This window comes from Pteropus alecto, unplaced genomic scaffold (assembly GCF_000325575.1).
Source record: "Pteropus alecto unplaced genomic scaffold, ASM32557v1 scaffold143, whole genome shotgun sequence".
Lineage (NCBI taxonomy): Eukaryota > Metazoa > Chordata > Mammalia > Chiroptera > Pteropodidae > Pteropus > Pteropus alecto.
Window position 1 is genome coordinate 2,734,717 of NW_006434828.1, and position 19,045 is coordinate 2,753,761.

The 19,045-nt window shown below is 52.5% G+C and overlaps 1 protein-coding gene across 5 annotated transcripts in view; it reads left to right on the forward strand.

The window, feature by feature from the left end:
- The window catches only part of SCLY (selenocysteine lyase), a 43,878-nt gene that overhangs the window by 440 nt on the left and 24,393 nt on the right, over positions 1–19,045 (forward strand). Inside the window, exons 2-8 of one of the 5 annotated variants that reach the window (XM_015587862.2) lie at positions 1,791–1,903; positions 5,344–5,437; positions 5,737–5,837; positions 9,618–9,798; positions 11,894–12,021; positions 12,201–12,365; positions 13,288–13,394. In XM_015587862.2, the coding sequence (XP_015443348.1) occupies positions 5,389–5,437; positions 5,737–5,837; positions 9,618–9,798; positions 11,894–12,021; positions 12,201–12,365; positions 13,288–13,394 (731 nt within the window). In that variant the 5' untranslated portion in view covers positions 1,791–1,903; positions 5,344–5,388. Of the gene's footprint in view, positions 1–50; positions 278–1,790; positions 1,904–5,343; positions 5,438–5,736; positions 5,838–9,617; positions 9,799–11,893; positions 12,022–12,200; positions 12,366–13,287; positions 13,395–19,045 lie in introns of those variants that run through there. The other 4 variants (XM_025045415.1, XM_025045414.1, XM_015587860.2 and 1 more) reach the window with 4 other exon arrangements.

Here is a 19,045-nt window from a genome sequence, read left to right on the forward strand (position 1 = left end):
TTAGGGGAATCCTGGCGGCCTCGTAGAGAGCAGGGGCGGGGAGCGGGGGAGCCGGTGGGACTCTTCATCGCGTCCCAGGAGCGAGCGCGGCGGCGGGAGGGGTGCGTGTGCTGAGGCGGAGCCCGCGGGACTCGCCCCTGTGATGCGGGGCAAGGAGGGGTTGAGAGGGCCGCCTCCAGGACCCTGGCCCGAGCTCCCGGGAGAGTGGGGTGCAGACGGGCAGACGCTCCCAGTCCACACCGCTGCTTCGTCCCGCCGGAACCGCTCCCCCGTGGGGGTAAGGCATTTTCCTCTCCGTCTAATTCAGGAATGCGTTCAATAACTCCTTTCGTGAGGTGGTGGGAACCCTGTCCACATGAACTCGAGGCATGTGTGTGCCTTTAAAGTTTGGGTCTAGGTCTAAATCGGACCATCTCCTTCATTCTACTCTGCTTGGGGCGGAGTGAAAGGGGGCGGGGAAAGTGTCCCCTAGAGAGACGGAGCGGCGTCGAGTTCCGATGCCGCTTTACCCTTTGGTTATGAACCTAGTGGCGGTTGGCTTTTCCATCCAGTGTTGTTAGCGCGTTAAGGAAGTAACGGATAACGGAGCAGTCATCTGCAAAGTGTCCATCTGAAATCCAAGCAGCAGGCTGAAAAGCTGCAGGCACCCACTCTGCCTACGCTAATGCCTTGAGGAACTGGGGACACTTACAGGAAGTGAGAGCCAAGTTGGGATGCCCGCTGATTTAAGTCACACCAGGACCTGGTGATTCCTAATGCTGTAGTGGCCAAGAACTGCTGATCAAACTTCCCAAAGCCCTGTGCCTATCAGGTGCCTTCAAACGGCTTATAGACAAGATGCTGCATTAATACACTACGTCGTTAAAAAATACGTGTATGTTAACAGCTGTGGCTGGTAATTGTGTTTGAATTTTCACATGGATCAGTTTAAACACTAGTTGATTTTAAAATCAGGTAGAAGAAAATTCATAGTAAAAGGCAAGATTACCTACTGTATATAGTTATGAAAGTTTCTGAAGGTTTTCGATATTGATAAAAAGATAGATAGATTTTACTTATGAGAGGTCTTCCAGGGAATGCGCATTTGCCGTGGCATTCACTCTGTCACCTTACAGTTCAAGCCCTTGCTGTGTGCCAGCAGTTAGTGCTGGTGGCAGAGCAGTGGGGGACTGGCAGAGCCGGCGAGTCCCAGGAGCTGACCTCCTGTGACTTCCTGTTGAGGCAGACGGTAAACAAGGGTGTCAGGTGATGCGGAGCCTGGGAGGGACAGGAGGGGAGGGGTCAAAGCGAGCTGGGAAGGAGGGCGTGGCTGGCTGCAGCGCTAAACGGCTGAAGGGAGCCTCCTGGAAGGTCTAGTTGGAGCTAAGACAAAAGTCAGGTGGGGTGGGAGGCTAGGTCATTGTAGGCGAAGGGAACAAAATAAGAGGGGAGGGGCAGCATGCCTGCCTCCGGTGGGCGGAAGGGAGGCAGAGAGTAGGGGGGTAGGTGCCCAAACACCCCCAACCTCAAAGCCCCTGTTCACAGGAGCCCCAGGGGAAGAACAGAAAACTGGTGATGTGTAAAAAGCAAGGGGGTAAAGAGCCCTCGGGAGGGGCGACTCCCTGGGCGGCAGGGGTCTGACCGTACAGCAGCCCCGCGGGCAGTCCAGGCCCAGCGGACCGCCAGCGCTGCCACGGCCAGAGAGAAGCTTCTGCAGAGGTGTGCCTGCCCTTGACGTTAGGCGCTGTGCAGCCGTTTCCAAGTTCCACCTCCTTTTCCTGTTAGGCACGTCTGTGTGTTCTCTCCTTCAGGAAAGTCTACATGGACTATAATGCAACCACCCCCCTGGAGCCAGAGGTTATCCAGGCCATGACCGAGGCCATGTGGGAAGCCTGGGGAAATCCCAGCAGTCCGTACCCGGCAGGTAATTCTAGAAGATGCGCACAGACGGGAGATTCGGGGGGCAGAGGCACCCTTAGAGGAATTGCACACCACGTGGGATTGCTTGGTTTGGAAAAGATTTTCTGTTAGCCGCACGTTTTTAGCTGTGATTCTTGGTAGTTTTTTCCTGAGAAATCCAAATTTGTATGTTGACCCTGTTGCTACCATAATCTTCCATCTGTAACATACGTGTCTGTCGTCTTCCCAGGTGGACAAGGTGTCTCATTAAGAGTCATTTGTAAAAAAGAAAAAAGTTATTTGTAGTAACAGCACCTATAAAAGCCCCATCCCATGTCTCTCTCAGTCTGTCTTACAAAATTCACAAAATAGACCCTTTAAATCATCACGATCGAATGTAATCCTGGCCTTTTTCAGAAGTGAGAATACTTTTAAATTCTTTGTTTTAGTTATAAATATTCTTATTTCTCACTTACGCTGGTTTTTAATGTAAAGCATTAAATTGGGGGTTTTGGAAAATTGCTTCAAATCAGTAGTTGTACGGCAGTTACATTGTGTTTTTCAGACGGTGGGCTGGAGTTGTACCCTTCTCATTTAGCGTGTGTCAGGGATAATGAAGGTAAACTGTCTCAACTGTGGATTACGACGAACCAAAGTCGCTCTCAGACCACCACCCCGGGGTTTGCGAGTGCCCCTGTGCAGCCTCACAGGCTCTCGTGGGCTTTCCCGTCCATTTGCTTATTTAAAATTTCACAGCAGCTTGATCGCTAAAAGCATTTACTTTTTAAAAAATTTTTATTTTTTAAAATAAAGTTTTTTTCCATTACAGTTGACATACAATATTACATTAGTTCCAGGTGTACCGCAGCGATGAGTCGCGTACGTAACGTACAAAGCGGGCCGTCGATGAGTTGTGTGCCCCGACGCCAGGCACGGTTGTTGTACTGCCTGTCTTCACTGTACTGAACATCGCCCCCCCTGGACTGTTTGTAACTGCCAATTCGTACTTCTTAATCCTGTGCCCTTTTCCACCTAAAAGCATTTTCAAAATCAGGCACTCGTCTCAGTAACGTATTTACTGGTTTATTTGGTACACGTGTTCTGGCTCATGTTCTGGGCATTTCCATGTGTCTCATCTTTCCTGCAATGAAATGGAACTTCTTGATGGATTAAACTTGAGAATATGGAGACTAATCAAGTGACAGTAAGAAGCCTGTATCCTGAAGAAGGTTAGGGATGACCCTTAGGGACAAGAAGTGTTCTTGACCCAGTGAAGCCTGTCTGTGGCTTCTCCGCTACCTTGACAGCTTTTGTTTACACAGATGAGGAACTGTAACTAAAACATGCATCGCAGTTCACTCTCTATTGCTACTCGGGTAGAAATTAAAAAAAGAAAAAAAATTGCCTTTATGATAGAATGATTTAATTACTTTCACATTTTTGTGACTTAGTAGTACTAGCAGAAATTCCTTTGGCGGGAATTTATTTTAAGGGCGATGGGAAGGTTGCATGGGAAGAGTTTAGAGACCCAGGCCGTTTACCACAGCCGTGCTCATAGCTGTGAAGAGCCGGCAAGGCCCTCAGTGTCCTTCAGTGGAGGACTGATCGCAGAAAGCATGCCGGGGCCCCGCCGTGGGGTCTGGACCCTGTTACAGTGGCTGGGGCAGTGTCCTGGTCGAGGACAGCAGCCTCGCACAGGCGGGAAGAACACGTCATACAACAGGCCGTAGAGTTTGGCTTTGACGTTTTCCCCACCCGCCTCACAGAGAAAAAGTCGTGTGTGCGAGTCTGGAAAATGTATAGACAGAAAACTCCAAATAACAGCAGCTTGAACAGCTCACGGTTCGTGTCTCCCATAGCCCAGGGCCCCTGCGGTCCTCAGCCGTGACCAGGAGCCCCGGCTCCTCCCGTCCATCTGACTCTTCTTACCCCGTGTGGTCCAGATGGCTGCTTCAGTTCGAGCCATCAGGTCAGCGGTCCCGCCGCGGGCAGGACCAGTGGAGGAGAAGGGAATGCCTGCATCCTTCAGACACTTCTGGAAGTTCGTGGGCCACTGGCTTATAACCGTGGCTGGAGGGCTGTCCCGTGGCCATGCGTTGACAGCCCAATTGCAATGGAATTGGGAGATTTGGTCTTAATTGTTAATGAATCTAAGAATTTCTTTATCTAAATGTGGCCTTCACTCCACCACGTGCCAGCGAAAACGTCACTGAGACTGGCCGTCGGCCCAGCACAGGTGGGATGCGCGTCAGATTCTCTTCCCTGGGACTGTGGCAGGTTTGGGAGGTTTTCTTTCTGTTTCCGGCTTTTGGATTTTTCTGCCATCGGCAGCACAGGTTTCCTGAGACGCGGGTTCAGGGAGACTTCCCTTCAGAGCTGTCCTTACGCTGAAATGACAGGAAGCACGTGCTGCGTTTCGATGTGCCCCCGTCCTGGTCCTGGCCAGAGTCCTTGGTTGTCGAAGGCGAAGGCAGGGCGTCAGGCATTCGGGGAGTTAGGTCCCCCCGCTTTCGCACACCCCTGTCTTCATTATTAGTTGACAGCCTGTGACAGGGCAGAGTTAGGGTTTCGGGTTCACGGTTGAGGACGCCCACTCTCCGAGTGGCCACGTGACCTCCATTGTCATGTGGCTGGTCCCGGATGGAACCGGCTCTTTCGGCTCTGGGTTCTGGGCCTTTCCCACCAGAACCCTCTTACTGGCGTCAGCAGCTCCCTGGGGCCTGTGTGTCTCCTGATGCCCTCCAGGCCCGCCCTGCCTCAGGTGGAGGGCCTGCGACTTCGTGAGACCCAGAGTCGCCTCCAAGGACTCACGTCTTGCTGAATGATACGCGAAACCAGATTTCCGTGTGTTTCAACATACTCACTGGCGTGCGCGTGTTTAAAGTGCGCTTAATCCGTGTGTGCTGGCCGGAGTAGTGAACAAAACTAAGGTCCTGGTCTGATGTTCAGGCCATATTTCAACGTCCTCAACTTAGGAAACTTTTTTAAAAAGTAAGACTGAGTTATTATCACGTGTTGGGGACAGGAGAGGGAGAGAGAGGTGGAACCGTTGCTGTCAAATATATACCATGGGCTTCGGGGTTTTTTTTAAACTGCCAAAGTTTTATTTTGGAAAGTGTAATATTTCTATTTTTGTGTATGTTTTATAATATACACATATATTTTTAGTGGTGCCTGCTCAGGTTTTTGTTTACAAATAGGACTGAGTAGTCAAATAGGACTGAGTAGTCAGTTTAGAGGCTACGGGTCGATAGACATTTCAGAGTTCCCGCCCAGAGCCATTGTTTGCCTCGGGAAGTGTGGCTCCTGTTCTGCGAGCCAGCGGAACGGGGCGATGGCTGGGCCGCGAGGCCCTCCTTGAAGGCGACGAGTCCCTGAGGCGGGGACCTGTGCCGTGAGGTGTGGCACGGGACTTTGTGTCGAGGAGTCACGAGTTCTACTTTGCTTATTTTTGTTGTTTTGCAGTGAGATCTTAAGCAAATCGCTCCATCCGTTCGTTCTCCCGTCTTGATGAATGGGAAGCGAGGCAGGTGGCCAGTTTCCCCTCCTGTAGCATCCGGTAAGAGGAAAAGCACGTCTTAGGGCATTTAGGCTCCACGGCGTCCTCCCGCATCCGTCTCTGGCTCTCCCGAAGTTGCTGGAACCGCGGGCGTTCCCGCCGACCTGCTAGTGTCCCCTGCCACCCCTTCTCCGGGCGGTTCCGAGGCGGTCGCGTGTTTGCGCGTTTACCCGACAGGACGCGTTTCGTTTTGGAACCGCCCGCTCAGATCCTCGTTCCTTGGCGTCTGGTCATTTCTTAAACGTGTTGGCTGGACCTGGCGGAGCCACGTTAACGCATTTCCATTTTGGTCTCTCAAGGTAGGAAGGCCAAGGACATCATCAGCGCCGCCCGGGCGAACCTGGCGAAGATGATAGGCGGGGAGCCTCAGGACATCGTCTTCACCTCCGGGGGCACAGAGGTAAACGGGCGCGCTCCTCCGGCTGGGAGGTGGAACGAGCAACAGAAGGTGGCTCCTTCGTGGCGCCTTCTTTTTTTTTAGGAGAGAGTAACAGTTGGTCTTGCTATTTTGCGAGTTAGCGTGACGTAGCTAGCTAATATTTAGCCCATAGTTCCAGGCGCCTGAGGTCGCGAAGTGTCACGTGTGGATCAGCTTGCCTCGCACTGCCGTTTCAACAACGAGGTCTCCCTTCACTTCGCCCTGGACTCATTTTTCAAAGCCCCGCTAAGACGTTCACCTTCTCAAGGGCGTGCGCTTTGACCCATTCCAAAGGTTCTCTTTGTGAAGTGATGGAAGATACTCCAGGACAGGGTGATGGCGCCGAGGCCGCAGCTCAGCCCACGACACTCGGCGTGTCGCGGCGGTGCCAGAGAGGAAGGCGGCGGGGCGCACGGGGCCGTGACCGTCGGTGCGGGAAGCCTGGGGGACGCGCGGCTGGGTTATCCGTGATCCTAAGGAAATTCCGCGCGATTCTCACACAGAAGAGTCGATTGCGTTTTCACGTACTAGCAACAAACCAGGTGTTTACCAGGGCACAAAAAATGTCGAGTCCTTAGGAGCTACATCTGGCGAAAAGGAACTTGCGTGCCCCCCGCTGGGAAAGCTGCGGGAACGTCGCTGAGTGCCAGTGCCAGTGCCAGCGGGGCCCGGCGGGAGGCTCCGGGCGAGCAGCGGCCCGGCCCACCGATGGGAAGACTCGGCATCGCGAGCACCTCAGCTCCCTGCACAGCGCGGCCGCCGTCGGAGTTCTGACACATTCTGGGGGAGTCACCGCACTAATTCATAGAGGAATAAAAAGGCCAAGAGTAGTCGAGGCTTCGTGAAGCTTGAGAGCGCAGGGAGGGGACTCGCTCTGCCAGCGATCGGGCAGATGGCCGTAGGGCGGGGCGGGATGGACCAGCAGCGGCGGGCGTGTGCTTGTGTGGGCAGCACTGTCCCAGGAAGCGCCTGTCGTCCTGACCTAATTTTAGCAGTACGCTCTTATGTAAAACTTTTTCTGGCTCAAATAGTCATATGATCGTCGTAAGAGGCTGAGTTAGCATAACAGGAGGGTGGTCTCTTGAGTAAATGGCGCTGGAGAGACCGTGGTCAAGGGAGCTGATGGGTTCCTGCATCACGACGGGAGAAAAGCTCCAGGCACAGCCAAGGCCTGATTATGAAGAGTAAAATTTATAAAGCTTTTAGGTGATAAGTTAATTTTTTTGTGATGTTTAAGAGCGTTGGCTTTCTTAAATAGAATAGAGAAAACATTGACCATAAAGGAAAAGATCGATAAAGTCTGCCACCACCGTCACAACAAAAGAAACTCATTGAGGAACACGGAAGAAAACACAAGGCCCGTCAGACGGCGGGAGAAGGCGCTCGCAGCACGTAACTGACCAGGCCGCATGCGCAGTCTGCAGGCCGCTGACGCAGCAGAAGGATGGACAGTGAACTTGCATGTGCACGTCACAGAAGAGAAGCGTGGATGGCACAAGCTACTCGCAACAGGCGCTCAGTCTCACCAGTAACCAGAGTGTGCAAGTAACAGGGCGGAAGCCCCTCGGCACACCTGCCAGGTGGCGAGAGGGAAGAACCCGGTGACGGCTGACGAGGGCCGGGGGGCAGTGGGCATGCCCAGGCAGGGTGCCACGTGCCCCGTCAGGCAGCAGTCCCACTCACAGGTACATGTCACACCGACAAGGCGTGTGGGCACCAAGAGACAGGGAGGGACTGGTCACAGCAGCGCTCATGACAGCCAGAAACTGGGACCGCCCTGATGTCCCTCCAGGTTAGGATGCTCGCGTGATGCAGCCGCGCAGTACTGCCGCACGGCTGCCTGCAGCAGCACGGTGCAGCTCGCGACACGGGGTGAAGACGGTGGAAAGGAAGCCGACGCTGGCAGAGCAGAGCCCGGCGGCCTGGCTGAGTAAGGGGAGGGGGCGCTGCTGCCAGGCCCCTGGGCTCTGTGACCCCCACCCCAGGACCAGACTCCTAGTGGTTCACGAGGAGCCCCCCTCGGCCCCAGCTGCCGGTGGGGCCAGCTGGCCTCATCTGGAACCCGATGCCTAGCAGCGCTGTGGCCTGGGGACGCAGGGCGCATCCATAGGTGTGACCTGCTGGTTCCAACAGGCTCCTGTGCTCCCGATGCACCAGGGGTCCTGTGTCCCAGTCAGCAGCCACCTTGGGGTGGAGGCGGCAGGTGGGCGGGGCCTGGGCATGTCGTTCACAGACAGCAGTCTTTCCTGCTGCCCTCCATGGTGACCTATGGATGGCACACAGACCCCAGGACCCCCTTAAATGGGATTACAGGGCCACTTCAGCCACACACAGCCTGGAAGGCCCTGCTTTTCTGGACGGAATCGCTCACTGTGTGGGCAGCTGCGTTTTCTGCGAGAGTGTGACCTGGGACTTCTAAAGAAGCATCCAGCTTTTGGAAAAGCACATCCGAGCCATCATCCCCGACCACCTCCTCACCGTTAATTCCGCGCGTCTCTGATGGAGCAAACTACTGTGTGGCTGCGGCAGACCCCAGCAGGCCTCTGCTGTGACACTCAGCGTGTTTCCAGTCCCCCCCCGTCAGGCACCATGTGACTGCTGCCCTCAGCACAGGGCCAGCAGCACCTGTCGCCTCCCCGCTATGCAGACACTGGAATAGACTGCGTCCTAAATCACAAAAAATCAGTTCGATTTGACTTTCATGTGAAAGTCAAAAGAGGGAAAATCTTGTTTAGAGAGGCTCACGTACGAAGTAAAAAGATAAAGAAAAGCAAGAAAATTATTTCCTTGAAAACCAGGGTGCGGTCAGCCGTAGGGGCGGGGGCCCCTGCGGTGCGGGCAGTGTTTTTGTCTGGACCCAGGTGAGTTACTCTGGTAGTCACTGTCACGTTTTTTCATTAAACTTATATTTTACAGTTTTCTATATATATGTGTTATACTTAAAAATAAGAGAAAATATTTTTTTTTTTTTTTTTTAAAGAAAGGTTTCTCCCACCCCCCACGCCCTCAGCTAGCTACTTTTTCCACAGGAGACCTGTATTATTTGTTTTGTGTCCTCCGGATATAATCTGTGCATTAAAAGCACAGAAGTCTGTAGATTTATATATTCTCCTTCCCTTTATACTTTTTCAGGATTTTTTGCATGTGTAAGCAAATGTGTACGTATCTCACCCTTTTTATACAAATTATAGGTTACTGTATATAACGTTTGCTACCTTTTCTCCCCGTGATTTTTTTATATCTGGCGCTCCACTGAGGATGCCGAATAATAAGTTCCCTTATTGCTAGACACCGAAGGGCTTTACAAAGTTTCGCCGTTACAAACAGCGCTACACTTTCCATCCATCATTCTGCTTTGCAACTGTAGCTGTAGGATCAAGTCCAAGCACAAGCTTGCTGGGTCAAAGCTTTGGTCTGCGAGATGCATGGGTGGCCCCGAGCAGCGCATGTGCTGGCTTGCGTCCCCTCTAGCGCCGGGGCCTGGGCAAAATACTCTTTCCTGACAAGTTGATAAAGTTTTAAAATATATAATGTTGGTTCTTATAACAAAGCAGGCATAATTGACCAGAAATGAGTTCCGAAGTTTTTGAAAGTTTGCAACCCCCAAATCTTTATAGTGAGGCCTTTCAAAGGGTACAGCTGGGAAGCTGAGCATTTTTCCTTTTTGAATGTTAGCCACCAGGAACATCCAAGTGAGAGAGCTTGCTACTCTCTCTCCTCAGGACAAGTTTTGTAAATGTTGTTTTCGCTGTATCTCTGCAGTCAAATAATTTGGTAATCCATTCTGTGCTGAGGCATTTCTACAAAACCCACACCTCAAGTGGGGACGCGGCTGAGCATCACAGCCCCGGGGAGAGGGCCGTGCCCCACGTCGTCACCTGCAGCGTGGAACACGACTCCATCCGACTTCCCCTGGAGCATCTGGAGGAAGAACAAATGGCTGGTGAGTGACCAGCCGGGCAGGGACAGCTCCACTGACCTCGGCTGGCCGATGCAGTGGAGGGGCGCGGTGAACCATTTACCCTCCATATGCGGCCTTCCGGGCTGTTCTCGGGTGCAGGGGACACAGGTCCAGGGGACACGTGTTCTTCCAGGCTGCGTTGGGGGGGTGCCGTGAGGCTTTCCCTTAGGGCAAAAGTGATAATCAGGTGCAGAGCTGGTCGCGGGTATTCCTGAGAGACATTTCAGACTTTTGTATATAATAAATACATATCTGAATAGCTTGTCTATAAAACGCTAAATGGTGTTTGGTTTTAATAACTAGATCTTGGCTTTCACTTTCTCTGATCGGAAGGGAAAGGATCAAATAGATGCCGACTTCAGGTGGAGAAAACCAGAGTAATGCTCCTGCTGCTCGACTGTCTCGGCAGGAGGCGAGGGACAGAGGGCAGGGTGGCGTCGGGCTTGGCCCGCAGTGAGAGCTGTCGCACGGCACAGGGCGTAGACCACTAACTCGAAAACATCAGAGCCTTTTCTTTCCTGACAGCCGAGGTTAATGCTTTCCTTTAAATGAGAAAGCGTTTCTTCGCAGCCTTAGCTTTCTTATTTAAGCAGCCTGCAAACCTGAAGGTGACTTGGGGGAGTTATTTTTATCTTAAAGGACTGTGCAGAACTGCTCCATCTGACGGCGAAGCCTTCTGTGGATCTTGCTGTTTGGAAAGGTTCTCCTCCTGATTTTACCTGAATGCACACTTTAAAAACAAGTCAGGTCTCACTTTGTTATTTAAGTCGCAATTTTTCTTAATCCCTGGGGCCTTTTTCTGTGTCTTGTACAAGGAAGGGCAACTTAGTACATGTCGTGATTAGTTACTGTTGCATTTAACCTCTTGTTTCAAATTACACAACTTTTTACAAAGTGTAACCATCCACGGGGTGGAAACAGTTTAAACATCATAGAAAGGTATAAAGTACAAAGTAAAGTTTCATCCCCTGCCTCCCCCTTCCTGTCCTGCTTCTCAGAGGCAACTGACTCCGTTTCCCTCACCCCAGGCAGCCGCGAATCCCCGTTCTGTTCCTAGAGCCCCCACTTCTGGTCTTTCATACAAAAGAGATCACGTGATACGCGTCTTTGTGACTGACTTCTCTCAGCCTACCGTCTTCAAGGTCCATCCACGTGTATCACTACTAAATTCCTTTATATGGATGAATAATCTATTTTATGTGATAATGTTCACAATTTGTTCACCCACTCATCAGCTGATGACCATTTGATGACTGCTTGGCATCGCGCTAATACCATGATGAGCATTTGTCTGTGTTTGTGTGACACGTGTTCATTTTTCTGGGGTAGCGGGTGCGTGAGCTCGGCCCTTCATCCATATGCGGTGGCACCCACCCGCTGGGCGCAAGCGAGGTGCTCGGGTGTCGGAGGCCGGCCCTCTGCCTGCCTCAGCAGTGGGCCTCCACCCTGCTCGGTGCTGTGCGCCTTGAACTTGGTGGTCAGTGGATCCGGTCACACCCTTAGAGTTCAGAGTGGAGACCCCCAGCTTCCTATTAATTGGATGCCATTCCTTTCATCTTTCTGGGGGTTCCTCAAAAGTGCCTGCCCACAGGTAACCCTTGTTTAGAAGTACACCTCTTCTCTCATTTCAGGGGGACCTTGAGGGGAAAGTAGCTGTTTGTCATCCACCATTTTGAGCCAAAAACCTCTTTTAGTCACCCCCACTTATCTTCCTCTTGCAGCAATAAGATTATCAGTGCCTGGAGTAAGTGTGGGTAGGAGCGCTGAGAGAGCAGAGGTTAGGACGGGGTGCGCCAAGATGCTCTCGTGAGCGGACAGTGTCCCCTCGCGGGTCCCCGACAAGCAGAAAGGAGAGCGTGTCCCACGAAATGAACCCCCCGATTGAAGCTTCACTTAGAAGAGTTCGAGTCACTTCTGGGCGGGTCTCAATGGGGCTCGTTGTCCTCTGTGGTGTTCTGAGCCCTTACGAGAAATTCCGTTTTCATTGTGGGACGTGCTTTCGTTAACCTGCATCTAAACGAACTATCAAGACGGTACTTTGTAGGATTCACCTCGGTACTTGTGTTTTCTGCCTCAGCGGTCACCTTTGTCCCGGTGTCCAAGGTGAATGGCCGGGCAGAGGTCGATGACATCCTGGCCGCTGTCCGCCCGACCACGTGCCTCATGACCATCATGCTGGCCAATAACGAGACCGGCGTCGTCATGGTGAGTGGCCCCGCCCCATAATGGCCTGGCGGGGACGCTTACGCCTCCCATGGGAATCCTCTTCCTCGCATTGCAGTTTGCGACGTTCGTGGCCTGTCCTCATGAATGTCCCTCGTTTCTGTCCTTCGGCTTGCATCACGTCAAAGCGGCGTCCTCAGCCTTTTCTGTCCCCTCTGCAGCCCATCCCCGAGCTCGGCCAGCGGGTCCGAGCCCTGAACCAGCAGCGGGCAGCGGCCGGGCTGCCTCCCATCCTGCTGCACACGGACGCCGCGCAGGCCCTGGGGAAGAGGCATGTGGACGTGGCCGACCTGGCCGTGGACTTCCTGACCATTGTGGGCCACAAGGTGCGTCCGCGGAGCCCACAGCACGGGCTGGCTCTTGCCTGTCACCCAGGGCGTGCCGAGGGCCACGCCCTGGGATGCGGTGACTTGTGGCTCACCACCCCCACCCTCGGGCTTGCAGAAGGGGGGACCAGCAAGTGCCACCCCCACCCACATGGGGATGCTGGGGCACCCCAACCTCTATAGGGCAGGAGGGAGGCGGCCAGGCCAAGCCGTGGCGGGCATCGAGGTCGCAGGTAAGAAGTAAGGCAGGCGGGTTAGCCAGGTAGTGCGTGTTCTCCGCAGCACACAGAGAATACAAGCAGACCCCTCTTCAGCCCACTCATAGCCCCCACCCTAAGGATGAAAGATGTGGGTTCAAGAAATTATCGCTTTCTCTAAGTTGATTTGAAGTGTGGCTCCGGGATGTAACGGCTTAGCTTTAGCGACCCACCTTCCCGGCGGAATTGGGGAAACGGTTCTTCATGAAGATCTTCTGAAGCTTTCGCTCACTTTTCCGGCAGCAACGAGCCTGAAGTGTCTCTAGGGCTCGTTTTAAGCACAATGCACAGCCAGTTTCAAAGGGCCTGTGTGGGCCCGACACAGTGGCACTTAAGGTTTTTGCATGATTTCGATTTGAAAACATGGACTCCTAACTAAGAAAGGCCCTTGGCGACCTTGAGTCCCAGCTCTTGTCCCTTACAAATCCTGCCACGTGACGGTCGGGTCGGGGGCCTGCAGCCACCCAGCTGAGAACGAGGGTCCAGCACTGGCCCTGCCTCTTGAAGGCTTTGGTGACTCCAACATGCCCAGAGCATTGATTGGGGGCACAGCTGCAGGGCCCACGCGTGACCGTGTTTCTCTGCGTGTGTCTGAGCACTCGGCACGCGTGCGGGGAAGGTCCTGGGGAGGTCCCGCTGAGTCAAGGTCTGGCTTTTCCTTTCAGTTCTACGGCCCCAGGATCGGAGCGCTCTACGTGCGCGGGCTGGGCGCGCTCACCCCGCTGCACCCCATGCTGTTCGGCGGCGGACAGGAGCGGAATTTCAGGCCGGGGTAAGGCAGTGCGCCGGCGACACCTCTGACCTGCTGGCCGCTCCCGCTCTGCAGGGCAGTGGCTTCGCTGTGTCTTGGGAGCACGTGCTAGCACAGGCTGCGTCACTGAATCAGAACTGGCTCCAGTGATTGAGTCCACCCTTAGGACTCGCAGGCCTGTGGTCTTTCTGGAGGCGGGTCAGAGCCGATGAAGGAAATCTCTGTTTCTTCCAAGGGCTCGAAGCATCGGCCCCCTCATCACCCGGCTCGGCCTCGCAGATGTGCCGCTGGGGCCCTCCCGGACAATCAATAGATGCCAAGCCCGAGACAGCAAAGATGCGAGAGCTGCCAGCAAGGATTTCAAGGCAGACACGTTAAAGACACTTCAGCGAACACTCTTGAAACCAGTGAAGTAGCGTCAGCAAAGAAAAAGAAGATGCAAAGAATTAAATGGAAACTTTAGAACCAAAAACCACAGAAACTAAAATAAAAATTCAACAGATGGGCTCAACAGCGGAGTCGGGTAACAGAAAAAACAGCAGGTGAACTGCACAGCAAATGGAATTATCCGTCTAAACAACAGAAAAGAAGAAGATTGGACCAGAAAGGAACAGCCTTGGGGGCCTGCGGGACTGTCACACGAGATCGAAATCCATTTCATTGGCGTCCCACGAGCAGAGGAGAAAGGCTGGGCTGAAAACGTCCCAAATTTGACAAGAGACATAAACTTACAGATGTAAGAGGCTGAACAAACCCTGTATAGGATAAACTGAAAGAAATCCATGCCAAGACTTATCATCGAACTTTCGAAAACGAAAGACAGAGAAAATGCTTTGAGGGCAGCCAGAGCAAAAAAGGCACCTTACCTCTAGGAGAAAATAATTCAGATGACAATGGATTCCTCATCAGAAACCAGAGAGGCCAGAAAGAAATGGCAGAATATTTGCACGTGCTCAGTGGAAAGTGCTGTCAGGCCAGAATCCTGTACGCAGCAGAACTGTATTTCAGGAGCGAAGGGAAAATCAAGACATTCTCAGATGAAGGAAAACTAATCGAATTTGTCACCGAAAGACCTATGCTAAGAGTGTCTAAAGGAAGTTCTCAAAACATAAAGGGGACAGTACAAGAAGGAACCTGGGGACGTCAGAAAAAAAGCACGGTAAGGAAAAACGTGGGTGAATAAGAGAAGCTTTCCATCTCTTCTTGAGTTTTCTAAATTACATTTGATGGCTTAAGCAAAAATAATAGCGCAGCCCGACATTCAAAATGTACGTGGGAGAAATATTTACACTGCATAATTACACTACAAATGGAGGGCGGTAAAGGGATGTAAAAGGAGATAAGGTTTCTGTTCTTGAACTTCTGAAAAGTGTCCACATAACCCCCAGAAAGGCGGAAAAAAAGAAAGTATTAAAAAACAGCAAACAAAAAAATGGCAGATGTACATTTTAACATCAGTAATTACATTAAACCTAAGTCGTCTAAATACACTGATCCGAAGACAGATTGGCAGAGCGGATTTTAAAAGAACGGACCCATCCACGTGCTGTCTGTAAGAAACTCATGGCAAATGCAGCGGTAGAGGCAGCTCGAAAGTAAAGAATGGAAAAATGTGTCGTGCAAAGATTAATCAGAAAGAAGCAGGAATAGTTATATAACATCACATGCTGAGGACGCAGAGCAGAGATTACCAGCGAAGGCGCGGGACGTGACGAGTAAAGGGTCGGTCCACCGAGAAGAACACGCATCCTCGGCGTGGGTGCAGCTCGACGGTGGAGACAAAGCCATAGAACTGAAAAGAAACAGACGAATCCGCAGCCCGCCCTTCAGCGATGGGTAGAGCCACTAGGTCAAAAGCAGCGAGAATGTGGAAACAGCCACACCTGTCCCCCCAGGCTCTCGTCGACATGTTCGGAACACTCCAACAACAGCGACGTACATGATCTTTTCAAATGCCACCGAGTCTATACTAAGAGCATATTCTGTGCCATTAAACCTCGACACGAGCAAAGAACTGAAATCACGGCGCGTGTTCTGTAACCGCTAGAAATCGGTAACTGGGGGATGGTGGGGAAATCTGCAAACACTTCGAAACAAACAGCGCCCTTCTGAGTCATTAGGGGTCACAGAGGAAGTCTCAGAGGAAGTAACGCATGAAGTGAATGGCAGTGAAGATAAGCACGTCAGCATGTGCGAGCCTCAGCGGAAGCACCGCCCAGGGAGATCGCAGCAGCCAACGCACCCAGAGGAGGGCGGGCTCCCCGGTCCGTAGCCTAAGCTCTCCCCCAAGGGGCCTGGAAAGTGCAGAACCAAATGAATCGAAGCCAGCGAAGGAAATAAGAAAGATAACAAATCCCTAACACTGAAAACGTGATTTTTAAAAGGTCAGTGAAACAAAGAGCTGGCTTTTTAAAAGTATCGACAAAACTGACAGACTTCCAGCAAGACTAACAAAAAAAACCCACAAATTGCCGGTATGAAGAAGGAAATGGGATATCACCACAAAGCCTGCCAACATCAAAGGATGATGAGGGAAAAAGCTAGAACATCCCCATACACGGAAATTTTACCACTTAGATCAAGTCAGAGTGGAAAACGAACTGCCACAGCTCGCCTGACGTGAGATCATTCGAATAGCTCTCACTGTTAGGAAATTGATTTCATAATTTTAAAACTCCCTACCCCCAAAATTTCCAGGCCCAAATGCTTTCACAGGTAAAGTTTACCAAATGCTTAAAGAAGAATTAACATCGTTTCTACATACTCTCTTCTAAAAAATTGAAGGGGAGGGAATAGTTCCCTATTCATTTTCTGACGCTAGTATCACCCCGATACCCAGAGCAGACAAAGGACAAAAAAACTGCAGACCAAAGGTCCCTCGTGAATTTAGACACAGAAGTCTTTAACCAAATAGTAGCAAATAGAATTCAGCAATATAATCTATACACCGTGACAAAGTGGGGTTTGTTGCACAGGTGCAAGGCTGGTTCAGTAAGGTCATACTCCATGGTGGGAGCTTGAACGTCTGCCCCCTGTGATCAGAGACAGGCCAGGGGCGTCCACTCTCACACTGTTAGCAGTGCTGGGCGTTCGAGACAGTGCAGGAAACCAAGAAAAGGAAATTTAAGGCGTTTAGATTGGAGAAGAAGAGGCAAAACCGTCCCCGTTTGTAGAGCACGTGACGATCTATGAAAACCCCGAATAATAGGTTAAAACTAGAATTAATGAGTTCTGCGAGATCACAGGATAAACATACAGAAACCAATTGTATTTCTATATACTAGTAATGACTATACGTACAACCAAATTAAAAATGCATTACCATTTATAATCACTCAAAACTACCAAGATACAAATCTGACAAAACGTGTACAGGATTTATATGCTGAAAACCACACAGTACAGTGAAAAAAAATGAAGGTCTAAATCCATGAAGAGGCACCATGTTTGTGGATCCGAAGACTCAGCCCAGTGCTGACGTCCCTTCTCCCCAGGTTGATGTACAGTTTAACCCGGTTTCTATCTGTCAAAATCCCAGCGAGTAGATCATTGGAACAGAATGGGCACGACCAGAAAGAGGCCCGAATGATTTGACAGACACAGAAGCGGGTCAGGGGAGGAGAGACGCGCATTAGACCGCCGAGGCGGCGCCCGTGGGCAGAAAGAGGAACCTCAGCCCAAGTCGCATCCCGATCAAATATTAACATGAAACTATGAAACTTACAGGAAAACATCGTCAGGCTCTAGGGCCGGGCAAAGAGTCCTTAGACTAGACACCGAAAGCATCCATGGAAGGAGCAATCGATAAGTTGAACTTGATCAGATTTTAAAACTTTCGTCCTGCAAAGACTTTGTGAAGAGGGCGAGAAGGAAAACTATGCGCTAGGAGAAAATAATTTCAAATGCCGGATCCGACGAAGGATTAGTACCTAGAATACATAAAGAACTCCCAAAGCCCAACAGCAAAACTCCCAGTCAGAAAATAGTCAGAAAATGGGCAAAAGACACGATCAGGCTTTTCACCAGAGAGGACACACGGAAGGGTGGATGTTCCACGTCATTCGCTATTAGGGACACGCCCCCACGCCACACCTATGACAATGGCCAAAATGCGGTGACGGCACCAAGTGCTGGTGGGGACGCAGAGAAGCCGGACCCCTCGTGCACGGCCGGTGGGTGTGACAGAGTGACAGCTTCTTACTAACCCAGACCTGCCATCGCCGTGCGGCCCCGCGGCCGAGCGCCTGGGCGTTTGCGCCAGAGGGGAAGACGCCTGTGTTCACGGCGGCCCGCACACGAGCGTGCGTAGAGGCTTCACTCGTGAGAGCCCCACACGGCAGGCAGCCCAGGCGTCCGGTGATGAGAGCAGAGCCGGGCCGGCCGAGCAGCGGGCAGGAACGCGCTGGACGGCAGCCTGGGGGGCTCCAGACGACGGCGAATGGAAAAAGCGCAGCCCCGAAGTCGTTTGCAGAATGTTCTTGAAATGACAGCTGCAGCTGTGGAGCGTGGGTCAGCGGTCGCCAGGCGTTGATCTGGGGGCCGCAGAGAAACGTGCGGCGAGGAAAGGCCACCAGGCCGAGGTCTGTGTCTCCTCGTCACCTGTGGTGTCATGCTGCAGTGTCCTTGGGGGGAACTGGGTAAAAGGCACGCAGGATGTCTGTTATTTCTTACAGTTGCGTGTGAATCTACGTTATCTCAAAATAAAAAGTTTAAAAAAGGTAAAAGGCCCAACATCAGGTGTCGGGAGCCACAATAAGTAGCTCAGCATGGGGTGGGGAGAGGGGATCGGGTTTGAGGGGCTCGTGGTGCTGGAGGAGGGCCGAAGGCGACCCCCATCCTTTATTGACAGCTGCTCGTCTCCCGTTCCCCACACAGCGTCCAGAACGATGGGGAAACGTGCGCATCAGCCGCCCCGCCCGTCCTCAGACTCTGGGGCGAGTGCCCTGCTGCCCTTACGCCGCAGCCCTCTGGGCAGTCACAGGCCCTCGGCCTTCGAGATGCCCCTGGTCCAACCCTCCGTCTGTGAGGGCAGGCCTGGGGTTGGGGGGGGCAGGGGTTAGGGTCCCATGGCTGGTAGAGAAGTCAGGGCCCAGGACACCCCAGGCCTCTGGACTCTCCGGCCGGAGCTCCTGATCCCTCCCAGACCAGCGTCCGTCTCCGGGAACAGTGGACCAATCGCCTAGACGGAGCAGGACCAGGAGGCTCAGTGTTCCCACAGTCACGTGCAGGGGCTCAGGTACCTTGTCATCTACGGGGAAATGGGCAGTCGCCAGCGCCCAGGGCTTAAGAAAACTCGATTCAGCCAGAACTTAAAACGGAGGGAATCGCGAAGTCGGTGTTTTGTTTTTCTGGCATAGAGTGAAGAGCTCTGTCCTTCAGCGTGGTCCTCAGCTTGGTAGGTGGGTGCTCTGTCCCCTCCCGCTCACACCCCGACGTCTCCAGTAATGTGGGCTTCATCCTGCTCTGGTTGAGAATGTCGGGGTGAGCTCCTCGGACCACCCCTGGTTTGGCAGTGGGGACCAGAGTGTGGGCTCTGAGGTCTCTGGTTGGAGGACAGGTTTCTCTCGGGTAGAGAGAACTGTCACTCAGGACACCCGACGTGTGTGGCCACTGTGGGCCCAGTCCGCCGCCCCAGAGCGGGACGCGTGAACCCTGCCGGGGGGCGGGGGAGG